Source organism: Osmerus eperlanus, chromosome 17, assembly GCF_963692335.1.
Source record: "Osmerus eperlanus chromosome 17, fOsmEpe2.1, whole genome shotgun sequence".
Classification (NCBI taxonomy): domain Eukaryota; kingdom Metazoa; phylum Chordata; class Actinopteri; order Osmeriformes; family Osmeridae; genus Osmerus; species Osmerus eperlanus.
The window spans coordinates 4,586,310-4,598,716 of NC_085034.1; the positions used below are offsets into that span (position 1 = coordinate 4,586,310).

Below are 12,407 nucleotides of genomic sequence, written 5' to 3' on the forward strand. Positions count from 1 at the left end.
AATCAAAAGGCCTGGCTCCATGTTTGGGGAGCAGGGAGGAGAAACAACAGTGGATTTGGGGACAATGGGCACAGAGCCCACAGTGGCAGTGGTTTAGAGACAATGGTTCCACTGCTACAATGTCAGTGTGTGGTCCTGGGGGGGAAACGATTCTGCCTGGAACACGACTAATCTCTGCTTCAGTGTCTCTCTTCTTCTCTGGCCTAAGCCGTCCCGCAGTTCCTCGGGCTCTCCAGAACAATCCAGCACGGCCAGTTCAGATTAGTTTGCTTTGTGGCCCTGCCCATCGCTACGTTCATTTAGCCTGTTAACGTCTTCAGTAGCAGCTGAATGCTAAACACTGGGGTAAACCCAGAGTGACCGGGAGAAGGGAAACAGCCGTGAAACAATTATGAGAGGGATTATTCTACCTATGAATACCTTATGAGGAAGATGGACAATAAGGCCTTATCATTAATGTCACTAGGGACCAGATTGTACAGGCCGTTCGTACAATCTTATCACGGGGGACTAGTGACAGATGGAGTTACCTTATTGCCATTCACCCATATTCTCTGTCCATTGATCCATATACACAAAGACAATATAATTCGACACAGTTTAGTATACTGAACTTGGTGAAAAGCGACAATCAGGTCTTTCTGCCATACCAGACATAGGTCAATGTTCCTCACTGTTTTCAAATTGCATGAACTGTAATTATATAGAAATTATTCTGATGGCATTTTGTTAAATGGCAAGGACATATAAACTAACAACAAGGTGCAAACAGCCATCCTGCCGTGTCAGTGTGGCATCTCAAAAGTGTCACATTGAGTTGTAACAGTGTCATTCCATGGACTACTTACTGGCTCCATTGAGGGAGTTTTAACGCCATGTCACTCCCTAGTAACCCAATCTCACCTATCCCACACAAAGCCATGCCACACACTGGGTGCCCCTCAAAGGCTCACTGACCCCTGGATGGACCTTTTTACTGCCCTCACGATGACCCTCTCCCACAGTCCGACCATGTCTTTGGCCTCTGAGAGGTCATTGTGCACAAGCCATCACACAAGCCATCACCAGGGATATCTGGGTGACATCTTCTTTATGGGATTAGGTTTGTTGTCACAAAGCCTGGTAAAATGCTGGTTCTATCTTTTGGCTCTGGATTTTTATGGCCTTTCTGCAACCAGCCAGCTGTGTTTTATGCCTGCAGTGTAGCGAGAGATCCCCTTAAACAGCCGTAGACAAAGATGTTAAACAGCATATAAACCTAACAGTCCCGTAGATGAAGACATCCCTTCCTTCCGGATTCCACTCACCCATGATGGGGGCCTTCTGGGTCGTGGTGTCTGGGGGGGGGGGGGGGTGTGGCTACTTCCATTAGGATACTCCCCACCTCGGAGGTATATACAAGATGTTATCATGTGACCAGGCTTTGGACAACAAAACGCAACCAAAAAAGTACTAAAACATCATTGGGGAAGCCGTTTGAGCCCTCCTGCCTTGTTGCTCTGTGACCTCACAGTGAGGAGAGGGGGGGCGGGACGGGACGGGAGCAGGGGCGGCACATGTACCAGTACCTTTGGTCTCAGTGGCTCTCAGGCACAGCCAGTCACTCACAGATATGACAGGTGGGTTTCTCATCGTCCTGTCTCTAAGGCATAATGTCACACGCACCATTTAGCCCCGCAACACAGTGACGGATGGAGGCGAGTCACTGTCCAACACCAAATCATCAAGGGGGCTGTGGATATCTTTGATAAAAACCGAGGTAGAGGGACAAAAGAGAGGGGGAGAAGGTGGGGACTGAGGAAACTCTCCACTTCTACCCAAGGGTGGGGGGGATGGGGGTGGGGGGGATGGGGGTGGGGTGTACTTTCCATTCATGTGAAGGCAGGATTTTCCATGTTTGTGGTCCTACTGTAGGCTCCGCTCTTTTGAGCCGTTATTCATGAATGTACACAAGACGGCCACCAAGGAGAAGACGATACTGCCCGCCAGCCGGCCCTGCTGAGGATTATGGGCTTAAGTGTACCGGAGGTAGAGTCGACGCCAACCACGGCAGTGACAGTGAGGACACAATGCTTTTTAATATGGCAGCACTGACATGGACAGAGTGGGCTTTTATAGGCTCAAACACTCAGGTTAAGGGCAACCTCTTCTGGGGTATTTAGAAATGACTCTGGTTTTTCAGATAGAAACGCAGGGTCTGACACGAGTTCAACGGGGGAATGATGTTAATGTAAAGGAGTATAAATGTTACCACAGTTCTAGAAGGTATACAGGTATGCAGAGATACAGTAATGGAACTGGACGAGCAGGGGGAACCTGAGGAACCGGATGTGACGTCTGACTGTGAGGAACCCGTGACGAATGGCGAAGGAGACCCGGGTCCTTCCTCTGTGTGGTCCTGCGAACAACACAAACCCAGAACCATAACACACCAAATGAAACCACCCTGTGGAACCACAGTGCGACCACAAAGTTGCCTCAACCACAGCATCAGTAAAGGGGTTACTTCAGGAACACACACACATACATGCTGTTAACCTGTGGTGGTGAGTTGGGCCATTATGTAAATGGCTCTTATGAATCATGCTCAGAGTACTCCGACCGAATCATTGTGGTAAGACATAATTGCAGGGGGGCTTACTATGCTCATTCAGCCTTTCTGCTCATCTCTCTTCCATCATAAAGAGGAGATTAATAGTCCATCGCATGGAGCACCTGCATCCATTCCACTGCACCCCAGCACGCACACATTGCGTTTACCCCCTAACCCCTGACCCCTGACCTTGTCTGATCCCACCAGCAGTGCATCCTCTAAAAGAATCCCCCCCGTCAGGAGCGTTTAGCTGGGCAGCCCCCCCCCCCCCCCCCCCCCCTCACAGACCAAACAGTGTAGGCTTAGAGGCTGGCTTGTATCCCCTCTATCAGTTGTACAGTCAACCTCTCCCTCCTGTGGCCCGTGACTGATTATCTCTACACACCTGCTGCACACTAAGCTCTCGCTCTGATGTCGGGTCTCAGTTATCAACAGTGGTTTGGGCCCTCCAGCCCTCCAATTTGGCTTGTTTCACTGGAATGACAGTTTTAAATTCAAGCCAGTTCAAGTTCACAAACGGGGGTCTTTGTGTGCCGAGCTTAGCATTGTTCCTGATGGTAAGATAGGAGATATTTTTATCTTTAGTCTGTTTTGTATGTTACCTGGCAACAAGGTGTAATGCTGTTTACAAAAAAAAAACGAAGAAAAAAAGAACAGATGACATTGGGGTTGTGCAGAGTTGCAGTTTCAAGCAGTAGACACTCACCAGTGTGTGTGTGCGCTGTCCCTGGACTTTGTCTGTGGAGTCCCACCTATTAGACACACCGACATCTCCACAGTCTGCAGCTGTGAGGGGCCACAGCTCTCCTGACAACAACACATACATCAAAACTGCATCAATCTGTGGCCACAAGTGTGTGTGTGTGTGTGTACACACACCCACGGCACGCGCTTATAAACATTTGTCTTTGTGTTTCGTGAGTAATGCCGTGTATTAGTTCTAAGTATGGTTGGTAATCTCTGGGTAAATAGATATATAAATGGGGAGCTGGCGGTCTGAAGGGGACACCTGTCTCCTTTTTGTGTGCCAGGTGCAACGCTGTTGTTGAGACACACCTAGAGGACCGACAGGCCCCACTCCAGTACCACCACATCCACACAGGAATCAGCAAGTCTTTAGAAGAGGCCGATACAGATCGATATAATGGGCTGTACACTAATCTCTATTGATCATTGAAAGTAACATTGAACTATACAATATGCAGTGTAATTAGATCTATTGTCTGTATGTAAGGAATGTCTAGACTTTAAATAATTAAGCCCGAACTATCTCTGTGCCTTGATGAGACAATGAACAATAGGCCTTTATCACATTTAGTTGATGTGCCAATAATCTTTTCCTGTCCAAGCGATTGTTATATATTCTGTTAGTGGTGGCTGGCGGCATGTCTGAGCTGTCTTCATGTTAATGATAAACTACAGCGGTTTGATCTTTATTAATATTGCATATCATATCACAATAAACCGTTCCTCTGGGGGGAGAAATTAGTCTTTCCATCTTTATGGTTGTGCAGTTAAGAACGCGTGGCAGCATGTCTGGGAGCAGATGAGAGGCGGTGTCGAAGCCAATCAAAGAAGGCCGTCTCGCACTGTGGACATTACACTCAAGGCCGACCAACGACCGACACACCCCCCAAACTATGGTATTCCCCTGTCCAGCCTTGTCTACACACACTCCACTCAACGGTCTGTTCCCCGGTTATGAAAAAAAAACGGTTTTTATTGTTTTGTATTTTTTTTTGTAAAACAAAGGGTTCATTCAAACTGTCAAAATAAACTGTCAAAAGAGTTTGACATCATGAGGGCTTGCAGTGATTACTTCGCTGCCCTGACACAAAGTATACAATGACTCCCAAAAGCCCACAAATCAGTGCATTCAAAATCCCTGCCTGGTGTGTTGTCACAGTTAAACCACAGACTAGGTGGGGTGTTTAGGTGTTACATTGGGATACCTGTAGATACCAAACTCCCCGGCCTCCTGGCTCTGAGTTCATCTATATGGCCTGCCCACTCGTCTGCTGGGGAGTGCTGATCCAGGCCAGAGTAGTGGAGGGATTCCTCGGGCTCTGGGCGGTCCAGGAGCAGCAGCTGCACCCGCGACAGGGAGCCAAGGTCACCAGATTCACAGGCCATAGTCAGGGCAGCCAAACCCGAAGACAGCTCTACAGGAAACATGACATGCAAACGCATCACATCTGACACACTACGCAACGACACAGCAAACCATCAGGACCACAGACATTTCTTTCTCGTGTTCCCTCGTGTGAGCAGGAGTTCTCATCAAGGGTTTTTCTCAGACACAGCTAACCGGGGGCAGTAACTCCAGACCAGTGCCAGACTTGGAGGGCGAGACGAGGCAGGAAGGAGCAGCACAAGTCAAGTGGTGGTGATACGGGGTATCTGGAAGTGTTCGTATATGACTCACAGCTTACTTCCAACCCCCCCTGCCCCCTGAGGTTCCAAAGGTCCCTCCGTCACACCCAATTAAAAGGGGATCAGTGACACTGTGGGCTTCCTGCCTGTGTAAATCCCCGGCCCTGGGCAGGGCGTGGACCTGCCGTTCCCTCGGAGGGGATTTCACACCACCACTGGGAACCTCACGCTCCGCTGCAGGTCCCTAGACTTCACTCTCACTATCCCAAACGCACACACACACACACACACACACAGACAGACACATCCACACACACGTAGACAGACGTCCACAAACACACCCACACAGCACAGACACGCACACACCCGCGCATATAGACGCACACACATTCACAGTAGTCTTGGCCATTCTTTGCATTGTGATGGCATCGCTCGATCCAGTTTTCCCAAGACAGGGTGAAGATCACTGTGAAAACTCAAAACCTGACTTGTATTTTTCGACAGCAAGGAAGCATGTTCCAAAAAGAAATGCAGACATGCATTCCTGTCTGTGGGTGTGTTTCTTAGGAGTAATCTTCTCAGGTGAGAAGAACAGAGCTGCTGGCTTGACAGGTTGGTTAAGGAGTTCTGGAGAGGAAGTCCATCAGATAAAGCTCATTGTGATGGGACACACTTTCAGTTGGACAGGTATTAGCCCAGTCACTAGCCAAGAGCACCCGAGCCATTGTAGACCAACACTGTAACAAAGGACAAAGGGCTAAACCCGTGATTAAGGTATTCACTACACTGCCACCCAGACAGGGTCACTATGGATGGACATTTACCTGCCTCTATCAGCTGAGCTACGGCAAGGGATTCTTTTGACAGTCATTGGTGTGGTACACTGTCTAACTGTATAATTGTCTAACTGTATAAACTCAAGTCCAAGTCAAAGCTTAAACAGACACTAAACGTGAACCGAAAGGTAGATGTCAGCCAGGGCTGCAGCATGAGCTGACATGAGCCACAAACTTCCTCAGGGCAAAGGTCAGCAGGGTCAGATAGAGGTTCAGGTCAAGCGAGCAGGTTAAACATCTTAAACACCTAGAAAAGGATTAGAAGAGGATGAAGGAGCCGGGGGAAGTTTTCACTGGGGTGACGTTCCTCTTCACAGCTCACTGGCCACCGTCGGGACACCCAGACACCCAGATACACACACACACCCAGACACCCACACACCCAGACACAAACACATTCCATGCGTCTGTTTGTAAACATGCAAACACACCAAGGCATGACACACTGTTCCACAACAATGCATTAAGATAAGCCCATCCCAGTCCAGCAATACCAGGGAAGGAAAGCATGTCTAACTAGAGCATTAACAAATGATGACAGATGACAACAACAAGCACCAACAACATAAAACAACAAACATGGCAGGAACAACGTCCAGTGTAGTGGACTTCCCAATGACATCATTTCCATGTGCTACAATGTTTAAACAATGCAAATGTACTATACACTTATACACTTCCCGGACAGAAACTATTCTAGTTTTCCATAAATATTTATTATATACATCAATTGTCATGCATCTTAAAAAGCACTGCAGTCGCAAAGTGCTGTCAATCTGGCAATACTTCTATTCATAACACGGGGCCCTTGTATTCCAGGTTTCAGGTGCTTCATGCAGTTTAGTGAATGTGTGTGCGTCCAGTACCTGTGTCAGTTGAGCGCTCGTCTGCAGAGCTCAGTGGGTTGTCCAGCGACAGACAGGAGGCTGAACCAGGGGCTATGGAGTCCAGCTCATCAAACATACGGGACTGAGAGCAACTCAGCTGTGAGCAGCACGAGGACCCAGTGTCACTGTCACCTGGAACAGCATAGGCAGACAAGCTATTTACCACATCTACTGAAGAACTATTCGTTATGACCTCTGGAGGAAGATATCTGACATGTAGGGGGAGGGGGTGACTCAGGGGGGCTTATAAGGGGGACTGTCTTTTAACGCAATTACCTAATTAACTAAATTCAAGCTTGTCCCCATTGGGATCAATTGCATGTGCTTCACACCCACAGACCGACTGCCAATGTTCCTGTTCAGCCTGTGTCTCAAGCTCTGTAGAAAATGAGTCCAGGCTATACCAGACCAGACCAGACCAGACCACACCAGGACCTCCTAGAAAGAATACCCCCCAGTGTTTTGAGCCCACAGCACTGGTCTAGCCTCCAGGCTACATGAGCTGGTCTCATCACACCATAACAAACACACAGAGGACAGGAGCAACACTTCCTTTATACCCCTGTAATCACATACCTCACTCTGAGAAGAGGTTAGTGCTGTCAGTATAATCACTAATGACTTAACTCCTCACAAAATGAAACCGTTTTTGTTTAGCTCAAAATCCAGAAGATTAGTAAGTGAAATTGTTTCACTGGTCTTTTCTCTCTCCCTAGCCCTTTGGAAGAAGGCAGGACTTTGCTCACAGGGAAAGGCTGAGAATCTAGCCACAGACAAAAGCATAATATATACACAAGGAGACAAAGCTAAGCACAAACTCAGCATCTTCACGAGCAACCCACACCACACTCCAGTGCCTCAATTCTCTACTCAGGGACACAAAGGAGGGACTTGACTTGACACTTCAAAGCATATTGCTGCTGTCATGTCAGCCATCATTCTCAGTCACAGAATGCTAAAGGGCCAGGGTGGTGCTGGAGGAGGGGAGCGTTGCAGGGCCAAGGAGGGTGGAGTCAGGGCCCAGACAAGGCCTCTCTGTGTCCCTCCGGTCTCCCCCATTCCGGCCACAGAGCAGGACTGAAAGACCACGGGTCTCCCTGGTGGAGGGGCCAGGCCAGGGCACCACAATGGTCAAGGCTCCAGCTCATTGTCAAAGACAGTTACACTCTGGATATTAGGGTCAAAGAGGTCACCCTGGGGTCAACCTCTGATTGTTGGGCCCTGGCGTGGGGACGTGAAAAAAGCAACAAAAAGAGAGGTTCCCCCGCCTGAAAGAGGTGAAGAGGGGGGAGAGGAGTTCCCCTATACGCCCACACACACACACACATGCATACACACACACACACACACACACACACACACTGGTTTTTAGATTGCTAAACGCTCTACCTAATGCACTGGCTTCTATGACCATAAGAATCAATAGATTCAGTTAATATCCATTCGTTCTTTCTTCGGCTAGACAGAACAAAGCTCTTTCTCAATGCTATTCTCAAAGCCGTTCCAGGAATTAGTTTTGCACATTCCCCACCAATGTATCACACTGATATTAAATTGTTCAAACAGGAATCAGAGGCTGCTTCCATCTGCAGAGAAATAAATGAACCTATGACACTTGCTCTGTGTCTCCCCTGAAGAGAACAGCGTGCCACAATACAGCCTGTGCCCCCCCCATGGCACAGTACCACACAGAGAACAGTCGATGACTCCCACAGAAAAGGAAAATCCCTACACAATTTCCCAATTGTTTGCTTTCTTTCACAAAGTCACCATAAGAGTCAGATGTCAGTGGCCCTCTCTTTTATCCGATTCTAAACGGTAAATTAGCGTCCGCGTAAAGCCTCAGAGGTATTCTATTATGGCCGGCTCTCTGGCTGTTCCTCCTGTCAGCCAGCGGTGGTCAGTGTGGATTTATGACCATCGGCTACACGTCTCTCCTTTCAGCGCCGGGAGAATAGAGGGAGCGCGGGGGAGCCGCGTCGGAGAGCGACGGCACACGCGGTAGGGACTCCGCTTCTATTATGCCTATTGGAACCGGGAATGAAACGGTACCAGCTCTTCATCAAAAGCTTTTCTTCTCCATCCCTGGTTTAGAGGAAAAAGAAAAAGCTTTACGCATTATTTATCACAAGGGGGAAACAAAGGCGTCTGACGGGAGTGCTTCGCTGCACGGGGGACGGGAACATCTGACGGGCTCTCTGCAGACGTGCTCTTTACTCCTCCCTGTCCGCCTGCGACTCTTTATCTGACGGTGGATGTCCAGCCATGGTGGACAATCTGCCTGAGAGCGTGCGGGTGAGAGAGACGGGTTCCGGAGTGCTGCTGGTCAGGGAGGAGGCTATGAACAGGCCCTTTGGGGAAGGCAGACATCATCGCTCACCTCTGGCTGAGGAGATGGGGGGGAGGACAGGCCAGCGGGGGGGAGGAGACAGCCAGTCCTGCATTTCCACCGCCGGAGACGGGATGGAGGAGGGCCTCTGTGGGCTGGGGCAGGACAGACGGCTATCTGAGGGGGAGGTGAGGGCATGGTCATCATGGAGGTCTATGAACGGGTCTGGAAGAGGGTCATGGGGTTGGTACAGATGGGGCTGTAGGTTTGGGCCATTGTAGGCATCAGGATCAGGGTCTTGGTGTAAGAAGAGAGCAGGGCCTGTCTGGGACTCCGTGGTCCAATCAGGTGGACGGGGTTTGGTGTGTCCGGGGCCCTGCAGGCGGGGAAGGCGAGGGGGTGCGTGGGGGGGGAGGTCTGGCAGGGGGTCTTTGGGGGAACACGAGGCCTGAGCAGACAAGGTCAGAGAGGAGGAGCGGAGCTGGGAAAGACGAGGACCGCCCTCTGAACCCAGGTCACTCAGGTTTGCTGTGAAAACAAGAAAAACAATTTTATCTTTATTTCCTGCTTTAAACCTGGTCATGTGACATGCTAATCAGGCATGGTGAGGCTGGCGTACCAGAGAGGACGCTGCTCCTGCCGCTCGACAGGTCGCTGCTGCGGCTGAACTGGCTGGATGGAGGGCGGCTGAAGTCAGAGAGAGAGCCTGCAGAGAGACTGGAGACAGACCTCCCCGAGGGGCTCCGGTTCACCTCATCAAGCCCAGGACAAGGCCTCTGGCCTGGGTCAGGTACAGGGGTCCTGGGGACCGCTGGAGGAGAGCGAAGGTCAATGCATTTAGCCCCCTCTTCAGCTGCGTCGCTATTCTCCTCACCCTGGACATAGTGAGGACACAAGGCAGAGGCTGGTTCAGGGCTGGGCCCACTAGGTCCATGATGTCTGGAGTCGGTGTGACTGGAGGGTGGTGGGCACACGTCAGGCTCAGAGGACGCCCTGCTGGGTAGAGGACAGACAGGCACATGGGGAATGACGAAAGCTGAGTGCCTCCCTCTGGTCAAGCCCCTGTACTGCACGTTCCGGGAATCTGGAGACAGGGATGAAGGGGCTTCAGCGTTTTGACATTTTAGTAATAAAACATGTAGAAACTAATAAACTTGAACTGTATATATCTTGTGAAATGAATATTATTCTATGGCACAAACGAGATATCCTTGCATGAATTTTGCAATCTCATTAACAAGACTAAAGACATGAATGCCTCATTAGAGATTGTTTGAACATAGGGTTATGCAGAACCCCAAACTTTAACCATGGCCATTGTTCAGGACACAAAGACTAGTCCTGAATAGTTAACACAGGGGTCTACAGGGAGGGTTGTGTATGAATGGTATCCATCATCATTTACAGCTGAGACAGGTCTGCCAAACCTGGAGCTGACATTTTCTTTCCCACTTTACTGAGCCTCGGAGCAAACACTGCCCCCCTCTCCCACCCTTGCACACACACACACACACACACACACACACACACACACCCGGGAGGGTCAGCTCTTTGACAAAAGGCTGAAAAACATACACTCGGTTGGACCAGCTGCCCAATTCCCAACGCAATAATCAGAGTTGTGGACAGAACAAGAGAAGCAGGGATCTTTTGCTTAATTTTTTGGGGGCAAAACCTTAGTTAGTTATTAGTTAGAGATTAGAGTACTCATTTGGTCAGCTGCAAAAAAAATAAAACTAAAAATAACTTGCATTTAAGAATGGATTGGCAGCAGTATAGCAGGCAATATATAGCAAACACACAAGAAACACAGTGCATTGTAATCTCCAAGACACCTGTGGTTCCATCCATTTTCTCCCATCTTTGAGTCAAACCTCTTTACTACCTGCTTACTCTCTCCTCTCTTTCTTAGCCTTTCCTCTTTTACCCTCATCCTTTCATATCTCTCACAGATCCCTTCAACAAACATCAGCTCAAGCCAATAGCAGGCCATTTCCTTTTCCCTCTCCATTCTTTCACTCAGCCTCTTCACACTCCCCCTTTTCTCTGTGGGGCTGGAGGGGTGTAAGACAATGTGCTCTTGTTTCCTGGGGACTGTGACAGAGAGGAGTCAGCAGAAGGAGAAAGAGAACACACCAGAGAGCACATTTCTGCACTGCGCCTCTACAATGCCCTGCCCTTCCCATCTGTCACACACTCGAAACGTGTGTGCGTGTACTTGGTCTGTGTGAATGTGTGTGTGTGTGTGTGGGGGGGGTCTTCCGTGTGCGCATGAATGACATGTGTCAGAGCCCACAGCTACACCCCCCCCCCCCCCTGCTCCACACAGCACGTTTCCTTAGGGAGCGGGGTCAGTGACGATTGTCATAAAGCCGACCACCATATGGTAGAATAATTAGTTTTAGACCCCGCTGCAGAGAAATGCCCCGGTCCCCCCCCCCCCCCCCGTGCCCCTGCCGTGTGGCAGCAGTATGCGGGGGGGGGGGGACATGCCTTCACATCAGAGGCGACGGCCTGAATGGAGCGGCAGGTTTACTGGCAGCCTTTCACACCCACACTGGAGGACCACCAGGAGGGCGGCGCTCTGAACACTTGTCCCTCAGCGGTGAGGAGGAGGGGGATTAGCACCTAACGAAGCCCAGCCAAAGAGAGATTAACAGCTAACGAAGGCGGTGGCTGACACTTTCCCTGCTCTGTAAGGAGAGTGCAGTCATTACAGAGGAGAGGTGTGGAGGCAAAAGATATCATGACATGAGCTTCTCTTTGATCTTGTGAAAGCGCCAGGTGTTTCTGCCTGTGCTCACCTCCACATATGTGGGCCTTGGGAGCGGCGAGCACCTTTGTCCTGTGGGTCGGTCCCCAGTGAGGAGGCAGGGGTCTGGGCTTGCTGCTAAGGAAACGGGCTGGTCTGAGATCTGCAGGGCAAGCCTTCATGTGAGCCAGGAATCGCGGACAAAGCAAGGGTTGACCATCTTTGACGGAGTCGTCCTGTAGGGTACGGGATACATATGGTGAAAGTCAGAACGAGAGAGAGAGAGAGAGAGAGAGAGAGAGAGAGAGAGAGAGAGAGAGAGAGAGAGAGAGAGAGAGAGAAAGAGGGAGAGAAAGAGACAGAAGGAGATATATTAATATTCATGAAAGTCAATGTGAGACATCACAATTTAATATAAATAAAAAGGCAATCACTGTCCATCATTTCATAATGTTGCATAAACAGGAGAATCAGAACAATCATGAAATGTTTAATCGATGGGAAGTCAGATGGCTGAGCAGTTAGGGAATCGGGCTAGTAATCAGAAGGTTGCTGGTTCGATTCCCTGGCCGTGCATAGGACGTTGTGTCCTTGGGCAAGGCACTTCACCTTACTTGCCTCGGGGGAATGTCCCTAA

At 49.7% G+C, this 12,407-nt stretch overlaps 1 protein-coding gene across 1 annotated transcript in view; it reads right to left on the reverse strand.

Annotated features, from left to right (window-relative positions):
* LOC134037779 (uncharacterized) overlaps positions 1 to 12,407 on the reverse strand; it is a 35,615-nt gene that overhangs the window by 12,156 nt on the left and 11,052 nt on the right. Inside the window, exons 3-9 of the mRNA XM_062483291.1 lie at positions 11,823 to 12,006; positions 9,638 to 10,102; positions 9,070 to 9,546; positions 6,669 to 6,821; positions 4,546 to 4,755; positions 3,300 to 3,400; positions 2,317 to 2,398 (exon numbers count right to left, since the gene is read on the reverse strand). Of these exons, the coding sequence (XP_062339275.1) occupies positions 2,317 to 2,398; positions 3,300 to 3,400; positions 4,546 to 4,755; positions 6,669 to 6,821; positions 9,070 to 9,546; positions 9,638 to 10,102; positions 11,823 to 11,952 (1,618 nt within the window). The 5' untranslated portion in view covers positions 11,953 to 12,006. The remainder of the gene's footprint in view (positions 1 to 2,316; positions 2,399 to 3,299; positions 3,401 to 4,545; positions 4,756 to 6,668; positions 6,822 to 9,069; positions 9,547 to 9,637; positions 10,103 to 11,822; positions 12,007 to 12,407) is intronic.